This window comes from Drosophila subobscura, chromosome A (genome assembly GCF_008121235.1).
Source record: "Drosophila subobscura isolate 14011-0131.10 chromosome A, UCBerk_Dsub_1.0, whole genome shotgun sequence".
NCBI classification, from domain to species: domain Eukaryota; kingdom Metazoa; phylum Arthropoda; class Insecta; order Diptera; family Drosophilidae; genus Drosophila; species Drosophila subobscura.
In genome coordinates, this window is record NC_048530.1 from 11,132,003 (window position 1) to 11,155,658 (window position 23,656).

The 23,656-nt window shown below is 48.4% G+C and overlaps 4 protein-coding genes across 5 annotated transcripts; 1 reads left to right on the top strand and 3 right to left on the bottom strand.

Moving 5' to 3' along the window:
• Positions 1-943: 943 nt before the first annotated feature.
• On the bottom strand, positions 944-16,230 carry LOC117900064 (zinc finger SWIM domain-containing protein 8). The gene is made up of 8 exons (XM_034810675.1): positions 15,396-16,230; positions 8,951-9,193; positions 8,711-8,874; positions 8,317-8,627; positions 3,333-8,246; positions 2,935-3,273; positions 2,713-2,862; positions 944-2,653 (listed from the first exon to the last, which is right to left on the bottom strand). The coding sequence occupies exons 1-8, from the start codon at positions 15,661-15,663 to the stop codon at positions 2,587-2,589; spliced, it is 6,456 nt and encodes a 2,151-aa protein (XP_034666566.1). The 5' UTR covers positions 15,664-16,230; the 3' UTR covers positions 944-2,586.
• Positions 16,231-17,876: 1,646 nt separating this feature from the next.
• LOC117903456 lies at positions 17,877-19,744 on the top strand. Its single transcript, XM_034815493.1, has one exon. The coding sequence runs from the start codon at positions 17,944-17,946 to the stop codon at positions 19,360-19,362; it is 1,419 nt and encodes a 472-aa protein (XP_034671384.1). The 5' UTR covers positions 17,877-17,943; the 3' UTR covers positions 19,363-19,744.
• Positions 19,745-19,979: 235 nt separating this feature from the next.
• On the bottom strand, positions 19,980-20,970 carry LOC117903458. The gene is made up of 3 exons (XM_034815495.1): positions 20,753-20,970; positions 20,279-20,681; positions 19,980-20,204 (listed from the first exon to the last, which is right to left on the bottom strand). The coding sequence occupies exons 1-2, from the start codon at positions 20,918-20,920 to the stop codon at positions 20,289-20,291; spliced, it is 561 nt and encodes a 186-aa protein (XP_034671386.1). The 5' UTR covers positions 20,921-20,970; the 3' UTR covers positions 19,980-20,204; positions 20,279-20,288.
• A 112-nt stretch (positions 20,971-21,082) lies between these two features.
• Positions 21,083-22,966, bottom strand: LOC117903455 (U4/U6.U5 tri-snRNP-associated protein 2). 2 transcript variants are annotated; one of them, XM_034815490.1, is made up of 4 exons: positions 22,834-22,966; positions 22,721-22,774; positions 21,491-22,643; positions 21,083-21,429 (listed from the first exon to the last, which is right to left on the bottom strand). In XM_034815490.1, exons 1-4 carry the CDS (start codon positions 22,853-22,855, stop codon positions 21,174-21,176), a joined length of 1,485 nt encoding a protein of 494 aa, XP_034671381.1. In that variant the 5' UTR covers positions 22,856-22,966; the 3' UTR covers positions 21,083-21,173. The 2 variants fall into 2 exon arrangements, with proteins under 2 accessions (XP_034671381.1, XP_034671382.1); XM_034815491.1 differs by having other exon boundaries at positions 22,721-22,771; positions 22,834-22,947.
• Between the last annotated feature and the right edge of the window lie 690 nt (positions 22,967-23,656).

Consider the following 23,656-nt stretch of genomic DNA (forward strand, 5'->3'; position numbering starts at 1 on the left):
ATATGCAAAAAGGTAATGTCTATAAACTCTTAAGAAATCTGTTCAGATTGGTTCAGTATTTAGATCTCTCGCAAGCAGTTCCGAATATTGTCTGCCTGCCGTCGAATAAAGTTAGAAAAGTATGTTAAAGAAATTGTAGCAGTTTGTTCTAAATATTTGCTGGCAATGGATAATTATAATCGTATATAAATACAGATATATATTTGTGTCCTGCCTCAAAAGGTTGGTTAAATCTTTGAAAACAAATACAAAAATTACAAAACTAAGCTGAAAGCTTTGCCGTAAATACATTCCATATGTTTCCAAAAGATATTCCCAGACTTGCAGATTGTCATCTGTGAAAATATATGCAAACCGACAGAAGTACGCGAAAGAACCAGGCTCTCAGCGACATTTTCTGAGCGGCTTGCCATGTCCATTTTGGTAACTAAAAGAGCTTGGAGCAACTCAATTTGATGTTTGATTGCTACACTTCTAGCGCTAGTACAACCTTTTACCCAAAAAGTCGCTGCAATTGGATAATTATGACAGCCAGAAATTTCTAAAAATTGAAGCAAGGTAAAATATCTACCTTGATAGCCTTTGAAATCCCATCCATTCTCTGGTAACAATTGATCTGACACTTTTCTGTTTAAATCGAGATCTGGCCAAGTCTTTTGCTGTTGCTTGGGTGGGCTGTGTAAATATTTAAAAAAAACTGCTCAACTGCTTCCCCATAACGTTCCACTACTGCTTCGATTAAACACGGATTGATTGCATTAACATATTGTTTTATACTATATACACAGAAGTATATCGAATATATGCATATAGCACTATGTATATGTATAAGTTGATATTGTTATGCCAGAGAAAATTTGAAAATCATAAACATTGCTTATGCACAAAACATTAAATATATAATATTTCGTATAAAGTGTTTTCTGTTTTCCTTTTTTCTCCATCTTCGACTTATGCCTATAAATCATACAATTAATAAAAGAAATTAGATTTAGGCTTAAGTAAGAGAAAATTAATTCTAAATCAAGATCGAATAGTAATAGTAATATGTATAAAAAAAACATGCATGTAGTTAGAGCTACAGATACAGATGGTAGGGGGTAGAAAACTATTGGGTAGATCGTCTATAAATACGTTAGTTTAACTGAACACAATCTCAAACGACAAAATAAAAGAAAAAAGAATTCGTCATCTCTTCTCTCTGTCTGTCTTCTTGTGGCTTTCTTTGTGTGTGTGTCTCCCAGTCTAAAATATCGAACCCAAACCTAAGCACACACACAAAAATCCACACAAAATCTGTAGTTAATTGTTACAAGAAATTCATACGATACAATTACGAAAGGAGTTTCGAATGAAACTCGAATTAAAAAATTAACGTAAAATATAATATTTATGTAATTAAATAAGTGCGGTGGTTGTTGTTTCAGAGGGATGTTTGGGTGGTTGGTGTTGGTGGCGGGGCAACTATGGGGATTTGGGAGATTTTGATGATGATTTTTTTGATTTTGTGGGCGTCACCGGTTGGTTATCATCCGAAGCATCCGCATCCGCATCCGCATCCGAAGCATCATTAGCAGGGGCACCAGCAGAACCTGCTCCACTAGCAGGCCCATCATCAGAAGAGGCCGAAGCACCATCATCACTTGCATGACCCTCGCCTGTCGGCAGTGGCAGTAGCGGCGGGCGACGTGCATTTCCTCCGCTATTTGGCTGTGGTCTGCCGCATGGGCAAGCGGATGCAAGAGCGGCTGCCGCCGGATGCAGTCGACAGCAACCGGGCCCTTGTGGCCACCACTGCCAAAGCGCTGGAGGAATGCGATTAGGCGCGCCAGGGGCAGCGCCGCTGGCACGTTGTTAAAGCTGCTGATGATAGTGACTGAGGGACTGCAGCTGGTACTGATGGGGATGTGCATGTGGCGCCAGCGGGTGCCCGTGCACATGGTTGTGATGGTTGTGCGCATGCTGGGCCAGTTGTCGCGCCACATTCGCCGCCTGATAGTAGGTCAGCGATTGATAGGCAGCGTGCACGGAGGCTGCTGCTGCAGCCACAGCAGCTGCTGATCTCGGTATTAATGGTGGACCCACCATCGGTGTGGTTGTTGTTGGTGGCATTGGCCCACCACCCAGCAGGGGTGGACGCACAAAACCCTGTACAGGTGGAGCTAAACTTGTTGCTGCTGCTGATGCTGCCGCTGTTGTTGTTGTTCCCGCTGCAGTTGTTTTTGCAGATGCTGTTGCTGTTGCTGCTGTGGGTGTGGCTGTGCTAGTTGTTGGTGTCTCCAGTAGATAATGTAGAGTTTTCCTGTGTAGAATGGCTTTGCCTCCTGCCGGATCATTGCTGGTTTTGTTCGTGTTGCTGCCGCTGCTGCCGTTGCTGCTGGTGATTGCTGCCGCAGCTGCTGCTGTTGTTGATTTGTTCTGTTGTTGTTTTGCTTCTGAACTGCTACCTGCATCTGTTTTCGATCCCGTTGTGGTGGCCGTTGCAATTGTCGTTGTGGATGTGCTGCCGGCCGCTGCTGTTACCGCTGCCGCTGCTGCTGTTGCATTCGCCACTGCCGTCATCAGAGTGCAGGAGTCAAGTCTTTGTCATTTAGAATTGCTCTGCAGCGCCGCATTGATCTGTGTCCACAGCTCCTTCTTGCACGATTTCGATCTGTTACGAAATAAACACAAACTTGTTACAGGTACAACGCGTCACTCGATGGAACCCACCTCTTGATGGACTGCAGCCAGTCCTTGAACTGCGCACTGCCCTCTGGTGTGATCTGAAAGGCGGCCCTAGCGGCCACCACAATGCTGGCAAACTCCTCATAGTCCCCCTGAGTCAGATGATACAGCTTCTGGTGTATGCACTGGATGTACCTGGATGTACAAATAAAATGCCCAAACATTAAGAGATCATTCAGTGATTGGCTCGTGCTCTACTCTACTCACATTTGCTGACACTTTTGCACAAGCGGTGTCAACGCCGAACGCAAATGCTGCATCACCAGCTGATGGTTATTCCTGCCCAAATAGTGGGCCGACTCAATGGCCACATCGTGCAGCACAAACGGACTCACAATCGAGTTGACGGCGCAGATGCAGAACTGATGGAGATACTGGGTGCCCAGCTTCTTGCTGATCCTCAGCAGCCATTTCACATCCTCGCCATATGGCGGATTTCGTGCATATTTGGCCTGCGGACGATCATCGTGCACGCGTCGCGCCAGCGTCTCCATGGCCAACATGCCCACATTGTAGGCAGCCAGAAGGTAACGCAGCTGAGTGGATCTATTAAGAATAAAGATTCCGTGAACGTAACCCAAAATGTACACTCAAATTGAACTCACGTAAACTGATGTGGCTGACGCTGTCGCACTTGCGGCTGGGAGGGAGGTTGTTGCTGCTGCTGCTGCTGCTGCTGCTGCTGTTGTTGTTGTTGCTGGGGTGGTGGTGGTGGTGCCTGCTGCATAAATGGATACACGGGATGCTGATGCTGATGTTGTCGCATGGCCACACCCACGCCAACGGGTGGGCCATTGGGCGGCGGTGGCGGCGGCGGTCCATAGTAGCCTTGTGGTGGCCCCATTGGCGGTCCTGGAGGTCCCGCCTGCAGGGCCTGATACGCCTGTGGCGGCAGTGCCTGAAAAGCGCCCGGTGGCGGTGCCTGGAAGCTGCCAGGTGGCGGCTGATGGCCCTGCACCTGATGACCGGGTGGCGCCTGCCCAGACATCTGCACCTGTTGCTGCTGCTGCTGCTGCTGTTGCTGCTGCTGCTGTGTCGGCGGCTGTTGCTGCTGCGGCTGCTGCTGGTATCCGGCATAGGCTTGGGGCGGTGGTGGTGGACCCGCGGAGATGTACATTTGCATCTGGCCCGGCGGATAGCTGATGTTGTGGTGGTGCGCATAGATGCCCTGGCAGAAGCTGTACGGCGCGTATGGTGCCAGACCGATGGGCGCCAGAGCGGCCACGCCCACACCTACACCAACACCCACACCAACGCCAGGCTGGAAGGCCTGCGGCGTGTTTACGGATGTAACCACTGGAGAGGGCACGGCCACGGACAGGGGACCAGCTCCAGGTCCCCCAGGATTCGACATTCCCAGCTGCTGTTGCTGCTGCTGTTGCTGTTGCTGTTGTTGCTGCTGCTGCTGCTGCTGTTGCTGCTGCTGCTGTTGCTGCTGCTGGGCCGCCGCCTGCTGCTGCTGCTGTTGCTGCTGGTGTGCCGCCACTTGCTGCTGCATCTCATGTTGCTGCTGGGACTCGATGAGGGCGCTCAAACTAACCGCCGAATGGTCCATGGGATCTTCGTGCTGATCGTGCTCGCTGTTGTTGGGGGAGACGCGCATATACAGCTCGTACCAGTAGCGTGCCACCTGGAAGAGCACCTCCGGATAGACGCCACCGCCCTTGGCGGCCGTCTCAACGGTGAGACAGGCACGCTCCAGCATGAGATCGCTCTGCTCCTTGCACTGCAGTATGGCGCGCTGTATCTCATTCGGATTGAGTGCGGCGGCATGTGGGAGCACGGACAATGCCAGCTCAGCGGCCGGATACACCATGTTGCTGTCCCAGCCGCGTGAGGCACGATCCGCCATGCCAGCAGCCTCCGGCGGCGTCAAATGTGCCTCCCAAGTGTCTATGAGGAAACTAATGGCCGGCGCCCCGATCTCCATGGCCTGGCCGAGTATCCACGAGACATGCGACGAGTACGTACGCGACAGCCAGTTGGGACTGACGCAGTTGTGCAGCCCGAGGGCATAGAGACCCAGCTGAAAGGCGCACATGTGCAGCGCCCTGTGGGGTCCATGGTGATTCTGGGTGGTGCTCGCCTGCGTGAACAGCGACGTGGAGCTGTTGCCACCGGCCTTTGTCAGCACGTTCTTGGCCAGCTCGAACATAAAGTGGGCGCTCGCCTCCGATGGTTGGTTGGGTATCGAGGGGTAGGCACGTTTGCCCTTGTAGCGGCTCTCCTTGCTGCGGCCGCTGCCATTGCTGTTGCCTCCGCCGGAGCCTGTGGGGTTACCATTGGGATTGTTGTTGTTGTTGCTGTTGCTGCCCCCAGCATTGGCGCCCGTTCCCGAGCTGCCCGCCTGTCCTCCTGCTCCACCTCCTCCGGGCACAATGCCCTGCCCGGACTGGCTGCCCGCACTGCTGCTGGCCATGCTCAAGGCGCACATGCTCAACTCCAGCTCAGCGCTGGTCGAGCTGTGGGGCCGACTATTCCCTCCGACACTGCCATAGTCCGCCGGCAACAGCTCGCAGAGATTGACAACACCCGAGCCGGGATTACAGCTCGATGATGCGCCTCCGCTGCAGCCAGATCCGCCGCTGCCACTGCCACCACCTCCATAGTCGTGCTCCTCGCGCCGTGAGGGCTGATTGCTGGGCGTCCGCACGGGGGGATTGCTGGAGTAGTAGGCAGAGAGAAGCGGCGCCTTCAGCAGTGTGTGTATATCCCTGTCCAGCAGCTTCTCCATTATCTTGGCTATCTTTCGGGGCTCATCCTTGTAGTGGTAGAGCAGCGTCAGAGCCAGATCCCCGCGTTGTCGTCGCGTGCCCTCGCACAGCAGCGGATGCTCGGCCTCGGAGACATTCGCCTTCAGTCCCAGTGCGGCCACCGCCGCCTCAAAGCCCAGATTCTCGTCGTTGTTCTGCTTGTAGAGGAGCAGCCGTGAACCGCAGGTGACCAGGCTCTTGTTGGGCAGCGCACCCGCACCCGATGCGCCACTGGTGCCCAGGCCGCCGCTCTGCTGGCTGAGCGTGACCAAAGCATCAAAGATGAAGGTGGCCAGATTGATGGGCAGCAGTGCCTCGCCGCGGGTCTTAAATGTGCCGCTGCGGAGCTGCTCGGCCCGCTCGCGTATCACCTGCAACTCGGCGGCGGCCAGGGGCAGGCGCTTGAGTAGCGCCAGAATGTCCGCCTCCTGATTGGCCAGCTTCACCTCCAGCGGCTTCGTGCTGGCCGGCGGCCTGGGCATCTCCAGCGCGAACAGACAAATCCGAAAGCCAATGTGATAGTGCTCCGAGTTCTCCGACAGCACCGTGCAGAGGAAGGCGCATTTGGAGAGCGTGGCCGAGGCCACCACCGTCAGCTGATGGGAGATCGGATTGACGTTCTGCTTCTTGCCCTTCCGCTTGGGCACCGGCGGCAGTTCCAGCAACAGATTCGGCGGATTGGCCAGCATCTGTTCGGCCAGACGCACAGCCAGTATGCACGCCTCCTGGCCATGTCCATGGGCATGTAGTCCCTCGGCACGGGCCAGCAGTATGTCCCACGCATCCTCTGTGGGCCGCACATTCGAGAAGATGTGCGGCTTGTCGTGGGCCACCGCCACGGCGGCCGCCAGGGCACGGGCTGCTGCAAAATTTGATTGCGAGACGCTGCTGCCGCTGGGCGGATGGGAGGCATTCAGCGACGATGATGCTCCCAATCCCATGCTCATGCCCAGTCCTATGCCCATGGCCATGCCCATGCCGATGCCAATGCCTGCTCCTGGCAGGTGTGGCGTCTGCACGGCTGCCTGTACCATGGCTGTGGCACTGGAACCCGCTGCCAGTGCCGCTCGAGCCGCTGCCGAGGTGCTGGGCACAGGCGTTAGATCGCCGCCCGGCGGTATGGATACTCCTGCCCCACCGCCGTTGCCAGGTGGCATGGCTCCTCCTCCGCCTCCGCCTCTGCCCACCGCTGCTTGGGCAAAGTCATCGCTGCTGCTGCTAAAGGACTCGTCCTTGCTGAGCCTTCGCGCTGGCTGCTGGGCGGCCACAACTGCTTCCTGTCCGGCCATCAGCATGGACGATGTCGAACTGTTCGAGCTGCCCGATGCCGTTGATGCCGACGAGGAGGACGATGCCGACGAGGTGTCCGAGGTGGAGCAAACTCCCTGCTCACCAGCTCCACCCACACCGCCGGCACCCACTTCGCCGGGCCCCAGGCCCGGGTCGCCCTTGCTCTGCTGGGAGACGGCATCGAAGCTGCTCTGCGAATCGGACTCCGTCAGGGTGGACTTCTGCCCGGGCACAGCCTGCGCCGGGGTGCAGTAATTGTGGCTGCTGCTGTTGTCGCCTCCAAAATCGTCATTCTCGCAGAATCCTTCGCTGCTGGCACTCGAACGATTGCCATCGGCACGACCAGCTGCTGCTGCTGCTGCTCTTCGTATGCCGCCGCCGCCTCCGCCACCACCGCCGACGCCTCCTCCTGCTCCTCCTCCTCCGACGACATTTGCGCCCGTTCCCGATCCACCCGCCGAGGTGCTTGGCATTTGCTGTTGTGCGGCATCTGCGTCGCCATTGGGCATGCCACCACCGCCGGTGCCTGCTAGTCCGTTAACAGCCGCCACTCCGCCCACACCGCTGCCACCTCCTGCTGCGGCGGCCAGTCCCAGACCCGAGGAGTATTGTCGACTCGCACCGGCTAGGATTGCAGACGCCTCCAGGTCCGCTGGGCTGGCATAGAGTCGCTCGCGAAAGGGTCGATCCAGGCGCTGCTTGAAGGCGCCCGGATGCAGGCCAGTGCCATGCTCATTGGAGGAGCTGAAGTAGTTGTAGTGCTTGTTGTTGCTCATCAGGGCCTGGGTGGCAATGAGCGTGCCCGGTGGAATGGCCGCGCCATCGCCCTTGATCTCCGTGTGCTTGAAACATGTGAAGGGGGAATAGTAAATGGGATTCGTGTCGTGTGTGTGGGTTACACCAGGTATTTGATAGTCCTCCCAGTCCAAATAGCACGCCTCAATGGCCGGCTTAAAGCCGATGAAGAGCTCCGTGTCCGAGCGTGAGTTTATCTGATGCTTGTTCGTGTACGATGAGGGCATCATGCGGCTCTTCACCACCCGATCGAGTATCTTCAGATGCCAGGCCGTGAACTGAGCATGCAGCATGTCCCGCTCGTCCGGCGCCAGGCCGGGATTCAAAGCGGCCAGCCGCCACAGTGCCACAATCTCATCGCATAGCGAGCTGCACGCATGCTGCAGGGCCGTCGAATTGGAGTGCGTATTCGAGTGTTTGCCTCCGCTGTGGCCATGCGAGCCCATCATCAGGGCCAGCTTCGTTTGGAACCACCAGATGAGTATCTGATCGCAGGCCATGCACTCCTCCGTGATGATCTCCAGCAAGCGGACCGCATTGCGATCGCAGCGCCTGTACATCTCCCTCACAATCGACAACAGATTCCACATGCCCTCGGGCTCTCTGCCGCGCAACGGTCGCAGCAGTGAGCTCCATTCGGCAGCTGCTGGCGGTGCCGAATTGGTCAGATAGTTGACATCACTGGGAAATGGAGGAAAGAGGAAGATAGATTAAAGATTTCCACAGGAATTGAATGGACTTCGGATAATACCTAAATACAATGGGGGCGGGCAGACAGAATTTGATGAGTATCCGCTTTATGTTGTTGTGCAGCGTCTTTTCGTCCAGATACCAGCTGGTTTGATCATTTATCGAGGCGCCCGCCGTTGGATCTGGTGCCCCGCATACCGTATTGATGGCCGTTGGCTGGGCACTCAACAGCTCATCCAGGAGCCGCTGTGCTGTGGGTAGAATCTGTTGCGGCAACTCACTGATTAAATATTGGGCAAACTTTTGCAGCTGATCCCTTTGGAGGCGTGTCAGGGACTCGGAGACAGGTGCACGCAGGCAGACCTCCTGCGGCTGTATGTGGGAGGGAACGGAGAGAGAAAATAAGTTTTGTGGTGCATTTATCTGGTGTGGGGCAATGGGGGGACAACACTCACGCAATGAATGCGATGCAGACAGACTGCCACCACATGGGAGCACCAGTATGCAGATGAGGTGCACGTACAATTGCAGGAGGAGATGCGACGTCGATCGAAGGTCACCGCCACATTAAAGTACGCACGCGGCGTCTGATTAACCACGCTGGCCGACAGATGAAAGCCTTTAAAAGCAAACAACATATATAGCCTTTAGTCAGCGTATCCTTAAGAGCTGGCAAAAGTACATTTGAATCTTACCTATCTGCAGGGGATCCTTGACAGCTCGCATGCGAAACAGCTGATCGCCCCGATTGAACTCATCCGCCGAGCTATTAGCCAGGCAGGAGTACAGCCGTATGTCCTCCTCATTGTCGGGAAAGCTCCAGAATGCGATACGCAGCTGCAGTTGCTCCGGCACTGGCGGATATACATGCTCCACCAGCTCGAATGGTATGTAGGAGGCGACACAGCGGGCTGACAGTTCGGCCAATGTGGAAACCTCTGTGGGTATGGACAAAAAGGGAAAACAAAAGGTAAACCAATCAATTAAATGTGTCGAAATTGCACCTTAAATGAGGAACAAATTATAGGAATCCAAATAATATCTTCAAATTACATTCCACAAAGATGATAAGGAGAGAAATCAAATCCAATCAAATTAAAATTGCAAAAGCAATTACGTTTAGCCACCCAAATAGCATTTTTAATTCATTTGCTTTTAAGCCTGGAAGCTTATTTATGTAAATGAAAGCAATTCAAAAACAGCGGATAACTGTTATATTCCAATATTCCAACCCATTCTAATATTACTCTGACAATTTGTAATCGATATGTTTAATTAAAGGTTGCAGCAATTCAAGGACATAATGTTTTACAGCGCTAAGAAAGGAAAATCAAATCAGCTGAAATGAAATAACAGATTCAGCTGTTCATTGGTAGCGCTGCGTTGCCACCCAGTACAAGTAGCGGTAAATACATAAAAGGACAGCGGGAATCGGCATAGCTCTATACAAATTGAAATGCAAATGAATTGGAAAGGTCAGCATTTGTATGCTCTGATAGCGTTGCCAAACGGGAGAGTAGGGAGAGTATCATTCATTAAGCAGAATCTGAAATGACTAATTCCACCTTTCTCTCTCTCTCTCCTCTCACTCTCACGCAATATTTAAAGCCAAACAAAGTAGGGAAGAGCCACACGCACACGCACTCTCTCTCTCTCTCTCTCTCTCTATCGGACAAACTCAGCGAGACAGATAGAAAGACGTTTATTAATTAAAGAACTTTTTATATGGCGCACGGCCAATGACCAGGAGAGGCCAGAGCGCAGTCCGATGAGAATAGGAATAAGAACAGAGAACACAGAGAGTATAAAAATGAGAGACGTGCAGAGCAGTGCAAAAGAGAGAGGTCAACAATGTGCTGGTTGTCGCTGCTTCTTCGGTTGTACATACATATATATGTACATACATATGTATTTATGTATGTTTAAATGCATGTGTGTGCGGGAAAGCCTGCTAGCTTGCATCTGCGGTTGTGTGCGTGAGTTTCTTGGCCACGCATTTCTAGCCCTCTATTTGTTAGCTGTTACACTCTTTGTGGTCGTTATCTTTGCAGCGAATTTGAGTTGTACATAGATAAACAAAACAAACAAAAATCCAACGGATTGGCATGCAAAGTAAAAACAAATGCAAAAGCCAAATTCTAGGCGACGTAAAGACCAACAACAATGGCCTGCATTTTAAAGGTCTCGTTCCCATTATTTTGCATTAAAGCTCAAAAGCAAAAAAAATAAACAAATAAAAAGATGAGGATTAACGTTGAGGGACGCGTTTAGACGCGTCACTACTTTAAGAAACGGTCCTCAGATAGTTTATACATACATCCATATGTATGTATGTATTTACATATGGGCATTTCTCTGGCAATGTCCACCAAGGTCAAAAATTTAAATGTCCAAAAAAACACGCTTTCATATAATTCTTTATGGAGGCATCAATGAACCAAATTTATCAGAAACTCGCACTTATTTATTACATCAACTTCTGATCAAATCTATCAAAAATATTTCCGTATTTTTCCCGTGCGAAGGGCTTGGTTATTGGTAAAAATTAAAAGAATGAATGATTGCCCAAAATCAACCTTAGCACCATTTATAGAGGTCGGCAAGAGGCGTGTCATATTGGTAAAAAAGTTTTGAAAATTCGAATCAAGGATTCAAAACAAAGCCAAACTGGAAGAAGCTAAGTTTTCTTCTGTGTGTTTACCAAAAGTAGAGATGGGGGGAGTGCAACAACAACAACTAGCAACCTGCAACAACAACAAAAACGAAAGTTCTAGTTCGCCCACGCCAAAAATATCAAATGTGGTTGCAGATTTATACGAATAAAGAGACACAAAATTAGTTTCTAAGCGGGACAAAGTAGAATCATCTGAAAAAAGATAATTTAAGATTCGACCGGAAAGAAAATAAAATAAACAAAAACCAGAAAGTCGTCGATACTCCGATAGATGGGATTATATTTGGCTCGGAGATGAACCGGGAAGCTGTTATAAATATGAACACGAAAAGGCTAAGTCGACAGCACTGAAAAGGCCAGCTCTTTGTTTTTTTGTTTGTTTGTTTTCTTCCCCTCGTTCGTTCGTTCTCAATTTTCGCTCTCGTTCGCACTCTGGCAAGCTGCAAGACTTCTCCGTTCGTGCGCTGTGACGTCGCACAGTGGGGCCTCAGCCGAAACGAGGAGTCAAAAGTCGAAAAATTCATGAACGCTTTGGATACAATGAATAAACTCATCTCATAGACAATTTTACAGACCTTTCAAAACTTGTAAAGCTTTCAGACATGGCAGCACCATGTTCTCGTGCATACTCAATTTTGGGGTATTTTTCTTTATTTCATGGAGATATGTAAATATCTTGGTTCGTTAAGAAGTTATTAATTTAGCTAGCTGAAATGGCTGAACGCCCCACTGTGAGCCGCGTCGTTGGGTGTCGTGGTCTTCGCTTAATTTTCAGACACTTTGGCACCATTTTATTCAAAGTCATTTTCTGCAAGCGTTAACTTATTGCTCATGCCTATCCCTCCTTATACACATACAGACAAGTACATATGTTTATATGTACATACATACATATGTATGTAAAGATTATTTATGCCTTATAATTTTCAATTCATTTTTTTCAACATTAAAATAAAAGAAACAATACAAATAATTGCAAAATAAATAATTGAATGCAGTTGTCAAACGAAATATCAACTAGGAAGCTAAGATAGGGGGTGGGGTTTGGCTTGGAAGTTAATGCTGACTCCAAAAACTTCAATGCGGACTCGGCCAGAACGAGCACAGAAATTTGATTGAAGAAGGTTTAATAACCGATTCGTTTGTGTTTCTTTCAGCTGGTTCAAGGCTACTGCTTCAAACCGGTTTGTTTTGTATTGTTTTCCGTTCCTCTTTGAATGCAGGTACTCTCCTGACTGTTCCCCTATGTTTTTGAGCTCGCCTCTGATCTGCTCGGCTCTGCCTTGCTCTGCTCTTTTTCTCCACTATTCCTCTTTGCGATTTTGTGTATGCATTTCAATTTGTTTTCCATTTGCAACGAACAACAAGACATGTAACAACAATAATACTCGTAGTTATAAAAACAAACCTCATGCTCCAATTATTTTCTCTATTACGGAACGAATTCCCAAAACAAAGTTGGGAAAGAGGTGCTAAGTATGCCGTAGATTGCTGTAGTACGATTGTGCATCCGATCCCAGTCATGTGTGGAAAAGAATAGCCGTCGACTGCTACGTTCTCTGTCTTCCCAAATAATATCCATTCCGAAAATGATGCTCGTTCACACTACATACACACATATCGCATATGGTCTAGTGGCTAGAACCGCTAGTGGCTAGCGACCCTCTCCCCAAGGGCCGGAATTCGATTCCCGGTATGTTTTTCGGGGTTTTTGTTTTTGTTCAATAAAGTTTTTTGTGTTGCCAGCATGTTTCGGGTTTTTTATGTTGTTCGACATGACAAATTCAGGTTATAATGAACAAAAAGTTTGGCTCAAAAAAGAAACAAATCAAAAAACAAAGAGAAAAAGATAAACTGAGGAGAAAAAAAGAGGTCAAAATGCAAACCATCATTTCCATGTGTGTGTGTGTATGTGTGTGTGACGTACTGTGTGGTGGGTCTGGTGTGTCTTGCATATGTTCGTGTAATTGTTGGGGCTGCGGAAGTGCATGAAACTGATATGCACAGCGAAAAGTATGAAAAACTGAACGCATTCCCGTTGGGTCGAGCGAAACCTAATTCGAAATTGACACACACAACCCTCGACCCACTAATTAGATGATGACATGTGGCAACGCCAAGCACTTAACACGCACACATACTCGTATGCCGTGGCATGTCCCCCCACCTAAAGCAGAGTTGCATCCCTCTTGTACTGGCGGTGGCGATTGACCATGCCGAACTACCCACTACGCTGGTCCGTACTTTCCGAAGTAGCCCTATGGTAAGCGAACGCCCACCAGAACGCCTAGAAGAAGAAAATAATTGTACTCTGCATACTCTATTAAATCTAAATGCAAGTGAGAATAAAGTAAATTTAAGCTAGGATTTAAAAGGTTGCTTTTTGAAGTTGCACCACCGGCAAACCAGTGCCCAGTGACTGCAATACACGGTTCATTTGGGGTCGTCAGAAAAAAAGCTAATAATAAAATATCTTGAGATATTCTGACATGAATTCACGGTTGCAAAAACTATTTAGCTTCGTTGTACATATACATATTAAACATATTAATATTGATATATTTTCTTGAAAGATCTCAAATCAAATCAGTTGATTTCCCATTCGCTGCTATTCACATGATCCAGGCTGTCTTCATGTCTTCATTTTTATTACATACCCCTCGAGCAGGTGTTGGGTGTGTGCGGTGCTGTGCTGTGCCGTGGTGATATCCTTGAAAAGGTTCTTTGACACAACACAACGAAGCACAGGAGCAGGCAAGGAATAAGAACCAGAAGATGGGGAAAACGAAGATGAAGCAGACGGCGACGGCGACGTCAGCGTCAGCGTCAGCTTCACTGCTGTCAGCGACATAGTTTTGAGGCAATTTTTTGTTGTTTTGCGGTTAGTATCTTGCCAGCATAAAAATGCAGCTGGCATTGACCACACGTATGTACATTCATACACGCACACACTTAGAAGAGAGGATAAGCGAATGAAAGGTGTATTGCTTTTCTACAATCACTCCTGCTGCAGTGTTAATGGCTATCCTTGGAGTCATCTCCTCTGAAATTTCTCGCCTACACTCTTACAACTCTGCCTCTCCTAGCTATGTATGTATATCTGCAGGAATTCTACCATCACCCTCACCCTATATTAACACACCTTGCCATCTGGTAAGCTACATGAAGATGGCTTGAAATCTTTTTTTTTCTTTCTCTGTCTCTCTCTCTCTCTCTATATGTTGTCCTCCGCAAGGCTGCTAGACGTTTTCTACAACCATATTCCAAAATAATCTAAAAAGAGCAGAGAAGCTATGAGACGCAAGCAGACCAGCAGACCAGCAGACCAGCAGCGCAGTCGCAACTGCAGTGAAAGATTACATGCTGATAATGTTGCTGCGACGGCGCACAGGATAGAAGAGAGAGAGAGAGTGTAAAAAACGTCTCTCTCTGAAAAGACAAATAAAACACACACACACACACAGTGGAAAAATACGTAATAAGCAACAAGACATGAAATAAACAGAAACAAAACAAGAAACAACAAAGAGCGTAACTAACAAAAGTCGTGATTTTGACTTTGGCGATAAGCAGGAGAGGACATTGGACGGATATGTCTGGGCTGTTCTGTTCGTGTTCTGTGGAAAGAAGGTAGGGCTCAGAGCCTAGATCCCAGAACATGCAGTTGCATTACAGGCAGGCACAAACTCAATGTAATTGTGGTTGCTGTTGTTGTTGCTCTTAAGCCAATTTTACACAATTTACAAAAGAGCGAAGAAAAGGTCATGCGCATTATTTCAGATAGACAGACACAGCAGTGTTGCCAGATCATCGACGAGACGAAAAGAGAGAGCAAATCGAATTTCTCTAGTTCAAGAAGCTATACAAAATATATATGTACATAATATCTAAATAAAACACATAGTTAATCTCTAATAGGTCCCAGCTATCCTTTCATCAGACAGTACGTTGTTACCAGACCACCTCCGATACTGAACGCATCCAAACATACATACATAACTCCTGGCAAAATGTAGTTTTCCCACACACGCATTTCAAAAGAAAAATAGCTATTTAAACGACCCCTTCCGCTTCGTTTCCCTTGTCGGTATTTTAAGGCCACAGCACACAGAAGTTCATTCTACATACATATATGCACACACAATGCAAGATGTTTTTTGAATTCTTGAGCATTCTCTTTTACAGCATTCTCTTGTGCGTCTCGAGTTCGAGCTTAAATGTGCCGCATCATATAGGGACAAGGACCCATTCGTTTATGAACAAAGAGAATTCGCTCGAAAATAATTACATAATTGTTTTGTTCTTCTTTCTGTATAGTGTTAAGCAGATGATCAGAGTTAATTACAAGATTTTGCGTGTTCGTGTCGGGAAGACCTAACCTTTAGCTTATTATTTGGGCCTGAGCAGGAGTTCAAGTTCCAATATTGGTGTTTTTTTTTTTTACAATAAGACAAGCTTCCGCTTACCATGATATCTGCCGCAAGCTGACATCGTTACCATAGCTGAACTGCTGCCGCCCGGTCCGTAGGAGCCTGGTGCGCCGGATCCGAGTCCGCCAACCGATCCAAATGGAGCCATGGGTATGGAGCCGAGTCCGGCTCCAGGTCCACCAGCCGCATTGGTGGGCTTCTTCCAGCCGCGCCAATTGTTGCACAACGATTCGGGTTCTGAACTCCAGCTGCATAGCGAGTCCTCCTCAAAGCGGATGGAGTCATCGAAGCTGAAGCGGTCCATTTCCTCGGGATTCCATTCATTGGCACCGCCGCCGCCACCGCCTACTCCACCGCCGCCGTTTGCTTCGGCGCCAGCGCCTCCTCCGTTACCACCACCACCGCCTGCTCCTCCGCCATTATTGTTGTTTCGGTTGGATGCATTGCCCACTGAAGGACCTGCGTGTCCTCCGTCCCCTCCTCCAACGGCACCGGTGTCGCCACCTCTGTTGTTGTTGCTGCCACTGCGATTCGCCAGCGTGAGGCTGAGATTGAATTGGTGTGTGTGGGGATGTGTGTGTGGGAGTGGGTGTTGCGGCGCTGCTTCTGCTTCTGTTACTGCTTCGAGCGCGCGTTTGTATTCGTTTAGTTTTGTGTCTTATTTATTTCATTTGTTAATTATATTATTTTACTTGTTTAATTTATTATTTTCCTTTGTTTTTGGATGGATGAAATTATCGAATGCGTAAACGCTCAATTTAAATCGTGTAAAAGGCGAATTTTTTGTTGAGCGTTTTTGACGATGTTTACACTTTTTTTTTTTACTTTGCCTTTTGCATTTTATTTGACTTTGCGATTTGAGTTTACCGTTATTGTATATTTTGGGGTTTTTGAATTCATTAAATTGATTTAAAAACTATTTCATTTTCATTTTATATATGTACAAAATACATTTATTTCGTCGACAGCGGCTTTGGCTCTGCCTGTGTCTGCGTCGACTGCGACTGCGATTCCCACTACCACTTCTGCTGCCTCTGGCGCTGCTGCTGCTGCTTTTGTTTGTTGTCGTTGTTGTTGCATGTGAATTTTTCTTACCCCCCACTGAAGCAGTGTCTTGGGGGAGAGAGCAACACCAAACCAAAAGACAGAGAGAATGCGAGAGAGAGAGGACGACGACTGCCAAAAATAAGAATGGTCGCGGGAGAGGGGGGAGGGGAGAACAACGCCAAAATGGCCAATTTGTAGGGGTATCGCTGTACGACGGCCGTTGCTCTGTTTCACTTTTTCCACACACCGTACACTGCTGCACCGCACAGTACCGCTCCTTCGAATCGACCACTGCCAGGCAACCTTTAATTATTTTTCACTTTTACGCTTTGGCTCATCTTCTCGCTCCTGTTTTATCCTGCCATCACTCACTTTACGAGTGTGTGTTGCTGTGTGAGTGTCTCTTTACCGCGAAACCTGCGCGCGCTCTCCTTCTCTCTCGCTCACACGCTTGTCGATTTTCACTGCCTTTTTGCCTTCTTTCTTTGTGTATATGCGCTGCGCGTTGTTTTGCGTGTGTGTGTGTTGTGTGTGAACGAAATGCGTTCAAAGAGAACGGTGAGGAAAAAAAAACTTTTTCTTTTGCGTTATTTTGTCCCGATTGCCCGTGTCCAGAAATTGATTCAACTTGTTCAACTGCACTCAGCACTTAATTGTCGTTCCAATCGATGTTAATTAGAGCTTTGAGTTACGAATAGTTTGAATTAACACACACTTTTTGAATAATACACGGGACGGGGCTTTGTTTTTAGCCAGCCATCCAGTGTGACCGCGGATGTATCGATAGATCATACCGCCGCCTGACCCTCAGAAATATACCAGCACATTGATGAAATATACTATATTATATACCGAATTGATGAGGAACGAACTTAACCCACTCATTCTCCCTCAATATGAACAGGTGGAGAATAATTGTTTTTACTTTATTTTTGTAGATCACCTTACTTACAAAGGAGAATAAACAAAATAGCTTTCAAATATTTATTCAAGTTACTTAATTTTCATGGAAATGACCAGGGTTTTATGTGGAATTGATATTCACATGGAGCACAACATTTATAATATGAAAATTTATAGTATAATCTGCAACAGTCGATGGTGTTGTGTACAGATCGGTAGCTAGAGCTGCACAACTAGAACATAAATTTGAAAGAAAACCTTAAAGTCAAACAAATTTATCGGAGGCCCACGGATCGCTTCTCTCAAGGGGGAGGGCCAGACAGTCACATTCACTAGAAAAAGAACTAAAAATCATTCGTATGTTTTGGTATGGAATTATGGTAGTAAATGGATAAAAAATAAAAACTACTTATAAATGGACACTAATGTAAATCACGGTAATTTATCCACAAATGTACATGCATACATCCTACATATATGTACGCACCTTATGGCGAATTTTCTCGTCGAATTTGAGTTCAAGGTACATTTTGGTTTGTTTTTGAGGGTCACGCGGTATATTTGATCGACAAGTCCGCAGTCACACTAGCGTACGCTCCAAGGAAACAATCCAAAGAACTTCAAAAGAATCAAAATGCTGGAGGGCGTACTCATCGAGATTCGCCCATACCTAAACTGTGGCCAAGTGTATGTCAAACTGAATCGCAATAGCGCCAACAGAATGCGCGTCTTTATCCTGGAGCAGAGAATCTACATTGATGATGCTGACGAAGGAACAGGCAAAAGCAGCAACACCGAGATCATGCGCGTAAACGAGTTCGACCTGGATCTCGGCAGCCTGTCCGGATTCCTTTTGAGCGGCAAAAACATGAGCTTTCGCTTTAATTTCAACCATTTAACCATGTCTGCCCTCGACAAACGCACGGTAAGGGTGCTCATGCAGCCGCTACTCCTTAGATGCCGCGAGAATGACTCCCTGGCGATCCAATGCGCGGGCTGCCAGGCAGAGGTCGCACCGCTGCGCATCTACCGGCGCATGCGTGAGTTTCCCAACTGCATTGTGGATCCAAATGAGTTCTTTTGCCATGGACACGGAACCATGGGGTGCCAGGACAAACCATACAGCCTGTTGCCGGGCGATGAAGACCTGTTCTACGGTCTGAACAATGTGATCCTACGGATGGTAAATCTGAGCAATATTGTGCAGCGTGGCGAGCACTTGCATTGCCAGCGGTGCCTGCGCCTTCTGGGCATGGCCATCTTCAATGGCGCAGCGGCCAGACTGTGGGCCGACACCGTCCGCTGGGTGCCGTTCGCCCAGAAAGCATACGAACAGCAGCCGGCCAGCCGTCACTTCTTTCAGTTCTCCACCCTGACGGAGCTGGTGTTGCGCCTGCTCAACAGCCTATGGCCACACATGCTGCCATCGATAAACCTGACGGGCAGCCGCGCCGTGCTCTCCGCCTCTCCCACGTCGCAGCACAAGCAGTATATGCTCATCCGTGTGGTGGAGCCGCAGCTGAGAGTGCTGCGTCGCATCAGTGGACATGCGCCCGAGCTGCGCGGCCACTATGCCATCAAGCTGAACTACGGCATTGTCGAGGATTGCCAGGCGGAGCCGCCGGCTATTGTGCAGCGCTGGCAGACGCACCAGGATGTCTCCCAGTTTGAAATCTCTCCACAAATGTTCATGAAGCTGCGCCAGCGCCTCGACCATAACGCCGAGTACCAACCCATAGAGTGGCGCCACAATGTGATGTCAGAGAATCTCATCCTCACTTACTTCATCTTCGAGGAAGAAGCTCAGCCGGGCAGAGTCAATGTGCATGCACCGAAGCTACTCTGCAACGAGGAACACAGCAGCGACAGCGATGACGATCAGTCTGATCCAGGCAGCGGGAAGTCCACCCGCAAGCGCAGCGCTCGACTCAGACGTGCCATATCCCTGCCGAGTGTGCTCGATGAGGAGTCCAATCACAAGCGTCTGCTCAAGTTGCACCTGCATCTGGCCAAGAATAAGTTTGGTTCGAGCCACGACGCTTCCTTAAACTAATACTCGTATCCTTCCTTTCGTTACAGACAGAGTGGCAGTAGAACAGAGCTGCTGCTGCTCCATTTTTGTTGAATAATTTCTCCCCCAAGGCAGAGTTTGTTTGCCGCATTTATTTAAGAGCTATAAACATTTTTCTCAACAAGTATTAGGCTAGAGGAAGTGCTAGAGTAAGTGGAAGTAATGCTAGTCCAGCTGGTACAGTGCGTTTCATGGCCATGCAACCAGTGGCTGTGATTCCTGGATATAGTTTTTATTTATTTTTCTTGTTTTTGGTTGTTTCCTAACGCTGTGAAACGCACTGTACCATGCATTCAATTTGTATGTTTGATGAAAAATGTAAGCCAAGAGGAAGCCAAAAATAATTGCAAATATTTTATTAGAATAAAAAATATATTTAAAAGTAAAGAAATTAAAAGTGAGAAGAAAAAGGGAAAGAGTAACTAAAACACATTAAAATAAGAATAAAACTTAAAAATAAAACAAATAAAAAAATAATTTTGTTAGCTTAAATTGTACAACAATTAAAAACCGATAAAAAATAATGAAAATATTAATTAAACCAAAATTTGTTGTACTTCTAATCTAGATACGAAAAACATTTTCTCTATTTTTTGCAAAGACAAAAAATGAATGCAACGATTATAATAATTGTTAGAGGTAAATGAAACAATGAAGGACATTAATAAGGAGCGCAGATCCATCCAAATGCGGGAGTGGTCTGCCTGCCCGCACTGTCCGCCTCCGCATGTGATTGAAAACGCTTTTGGGTTGTAACTCAACTTCAACTTTAGCTACAGAAACTCATCCAAGGAGAGGATAAAAGGGTGACCAGCGGATCAGAGCTAGCAGACGTAGAGAAGATGCAGAAGTTGCGATAAAATAAGGATAAGGAGAGAAAAGTCAAACCCAATCGCACCTCGGATTCCTCACTTGGCCAAGCGTCGCATCTGCTGCGTCTGCTCGCCCATGGCTATGTGGGCGTTGTCCGCCTTGTTGATTAACGCATCCAGCTTGTCCAGCTGCGAGTCCATGCGCTGCTGCTTGGCCGCCTTCGCTGCACTCACCTCGGCCGCTGTGGGCGGTGGCCGCGGCTGGTCCTGCACAGGGGCACGCTCTTCCTGAGTGGCGACTGTCGGTCCCCCTGCAGCTGCTGAAAGATCTACAGATCCAGAGTTGGGTCGAGCAAAGATGTTGGTTAGACTGCCGCAGGCCGTCTCCTTGAAACGATTCAGTCTCTGCTGCGTGCTGGACAGTATGCTATTCAGTTCGCCCAGCTTGCCGCCGACGTTGCCCAGCGATTCGTCTTGTTGCTCCAGCAGCTTTTAGGGGGTGTACGGAGGAAGCCTTAGGATCAACCAACAAGCAAGCACTCATGGGTGGGGGGACTTACCACTGCCTCGGCAGCATCGTGGTCGGCCTGCTGCTGCTCCAGGCGCGCCTGCCGCCTGCGTTCAAACTCATCCTTGTCTGGCGCCTGCAGGCCCAGCAGCTCGGCCCGCTGGCACTCCTGCTCGTAGCTGTTGCTGCTCTGCTGATCCTGCTGCTGCAATTCGGACATCTTGCAGCTAAACAAACTGGCAATCGACTGGCAGTAACATCGATTTTTGCTTGTTTTAATTGTCTCCGCCTCACCCCGGCCCCAGGCATGCGCAGAGCTTGCCATCCGCGTGGAACAGCTGCCAGCAGCAGCCATAAAAAAAGTGTTAAATACAAGGATTCATTATAGTCATGTCTGTGTGGACTATAGCTTGTATTTATGTATAGCTCGTGGGTAGGGGGATGTATTTTCGGTACAAATAATAAACTAGGGATCATGAGGGCTCTGAACTCCGCTCGTATATCTGAATGTAGGACTCGGTAAGTGTTATCATCTGGGGTAGAATTTCGGTGACATGCAGATCCTGCATCTCGTACCACTGCCCATTGGCCTTGTGCAGAATGTGGGCGCGATAAGTGCCCTTCTTGGGGTCACCATCGTGCACGATATTCGCCACCAGGTTGTATTTGGTGTCCTTGACATCCTTGTCTCTCTGTCGCATGCCCAGAATGTCACCAAAGTCCACGTTTCTGCCGAAAGAAGGACAGCATTTAATATGTTCAATCCAAAGAAATGGACAACCAAACTCACTTGATCGGAAAATTAACAATTGTTGGGTTCTTCTCCAAGAAGAATGTGTTCTTGGTGAAGCGCTTGATGTACAGGATAATGAACTGTGGCAATCGGGTGATCTCGAAGCGTTTCATGAAGTTATCCTTGTAGGTTTTGTACTCCTTCTCGGCGCTGCCGTTGAACTTGCCGAGCAGCTGGTAGAGATTCACCTGCGGTATGATGTTCTCGCGGAACTCGTCGGTGAACAGTGGCGGCGGCGGTAGGTCGCAGGTGAGATAGATAAAGTTCGTGTGCTCCACCTGATCCTGGTACTCCTCGGTGGCCAGCAGTTTCTCCTTGGCCGCATCGTCCAGCTCTACGGGCGGCATTTTGCGCGTAAAGATCTGCATTTCGCCCAGAAATATCTTGTACAGAATCGAGGAGTTTGGCTGCTTGTTGCCCTTGAGCGCACGATGCAGGGTGTTGAGGAACCAGGAGAGAAAGTCAATGGGATCGCCCTGCTCTGTGATTTGGAAGCGCTTGCTCGACCACAGCACCACCGCCTGCAGCATCTCGTGCGGCGAGACGTGAGCCTTGAAGTTGCGAGGATTCCACATCTTGCGCATCAGCTCGCCGAAGCGCTGCACCAGCGTGAACATTGAGTCGCCCGGCGGCCGCTTGATCTTTGCGTAGTTCTGCTCCCGCAGGAAGTAGTCCCGCAGCGGGCCCACGTGCGAGAGGGCGTGCAGCACCACGTTGCAGTAGTCATTGGCCTTGATGTTGTTTAGGCCGACAACGCCGGGCAGATAGAGAATGCCGTCGACGGTTCGCGACTGCTTGGGCAGAACTAGATCCAGCTTGCTTATTTCCTGCTTGGTGAACGTCGGATTAAGCACGTATTTGATGTCGTCCAGCGACGAGTCGATTATCTCGTAGTTGTCCGGCAGGCAGTAGAATCTCAGTGTGTGCAGATTGAGGAACACATGGTGCGCCTCACCCACCGAGTGCGTATAGGCGTGCGTGTTGGTGCCGCGTCCCTGGAAATACTTGCCGCACACCAAGCATGCGTACACATTGATCCGCGTCAGCGAAACGGAGCAAAGCTTCTCGAAATCAAAGTCCAACAGATTTCGGTTGATCGTGTCCAGGTAGGGGCACACCCGATACTTTGGATTGAACACGGATGGCGTCTCTGCGTGGTAGAAATGAGCGGAATTTAAATCATACACATTACCATTGGGGTTGTTCCTTCCCAGCCATTGGACTTACCATCCTCTTCTTGTGCATTTGCCTGTCTGTTGTCCAGCCTCGGGCGCTTAGCTGCTAAACAAATGGAATTCTGTTAGGATTTTGCTGGAAGCTTGGGGTACAAGTTTAGGTACCTGTAGATTTCGTTTGCGCCATTTCTTGCCGTTGTTTTTGTGTCAAAAATGCATTTAAATAAAAAACTTTGTTGATGGCGGTGTCGGATTAGTATTGGAAAGCGGCTGCCGGCAACACGGTTGCATGTGCAGAAAATATCGATCATATCGATATGTTTGCGCATCGATATTTGGCAAGGAATTTCTCTCTTCTCGGAAGGACATTTTCTCTCTCTTTTGAAGGGATATTTCTCTCTTGCAACATGGAAATTTTCATCGCAGCAATGAGTCTTTATACCATCCCCACTTAGGTATTTGACCACTGGCAACATGGACCAGCAACATGCTGCAAAAGTGAGCAGCAACAAATTGACAAATAACGTAACATAACATTCTAAAACGTAGCGTTTATTTATTCGGTTTCTTCGATCCTATTCAGCTATATCGTTACTTTTGTAAACAATTCAATAAAAGATGCCATAAAGAGTAGGCCAATCTTGTGGCGAATGCATTGTAAAATCGTAGAAAATTGTATCTCCATGGCTGAAAGTCTTAGTTGGATGGCAATATTAAACAGAATTTTAAAATCGAGTAAATATGTCATTGACCGAGACCGATTAACCTTCTGTTGACCAATGGGTGCTTAAGTGCAAACTAAGAAATTAATGAAACTTAAAGATTTTTAACGCAGTTTCGCTGAATGAAACGGAGCCCATTCGAATTTATTCGTAAACAGGGGGGATGGGTGGCTACAATAATCTTTTGCCAGCAGTATTATCTCTCTAATTTTTAAAAAGTGCTTAACTATTTAAAAGGCGGGCGTTCAGTGAGTTAAGTTTGAACA

Excerpts from the sequence above, each read along its gene's own strand:
- LOC117900064 (XM_034810675.1), bottom strand. The coding sequence starts at position 15,663 with ATGGACCGCTTCAGCTTCGATGACTCCATCCGCTTTGAGGAGGACTCG. Across the intron at positions 3,274-3,332 it reads CGTCAGCCACATCAGTTTAC|ATCCACTCAGCTGCGTTACC; the intron begins GTGAGTTCAATT and ends TATTCTTAATAG. Across the intron at positions 2,654-2,712 it reads TGGCTGCAGTCCATCAAGAG|ATCGAAATCGTGCAAGAAGG; the intron begins GTGGGTTCCATC and ends ATTTCGTAACAG.
- LOC117903456 (XM_034815493.1), top strand. The coding sequence starts at position 17,944 with ATGCTGGAGGGCGTACTCATCGAGATTCGCCCATACCTAAACTGTGGC.
- LOC117903458 (XM_034815495.1), bottom strand. The coding sequence starts at position 20,920 with ATGTCCGAATTGCAGCAGCAGGATCAGCAGAGCAGCAACAGCTACGAG. Across the intron at positions 20,682-20,752 it reads ACGATGCTGCCGAGGCAGTG|CTGCTGGAGCAACAAGACGA; the intron begins GTAAGTCCCCCC and ends ACCCCCTAAAAG.
- LOC117903455 (XM_034815490.1), bottom strand. The coding sequence starts at position 22,855 with ATGGCGCAAACGAAATCTACAG. Across the intron at positions 22,644-22,720 it reads AAATGCACAAGAAGAGGATG|AGACGCCATCCGTGTTCAAT; the intron begins GTAAGTCCAATG and ends TCTACCACGCAG. Across the intron at positions 21,430-21,490 it reads ATTGTTAATTTTCCGATCAA|AAACGTGGACTTTGGTGACA; the intron begins GTGAGTTTGGTT and ends TTCTTTCGGCAG.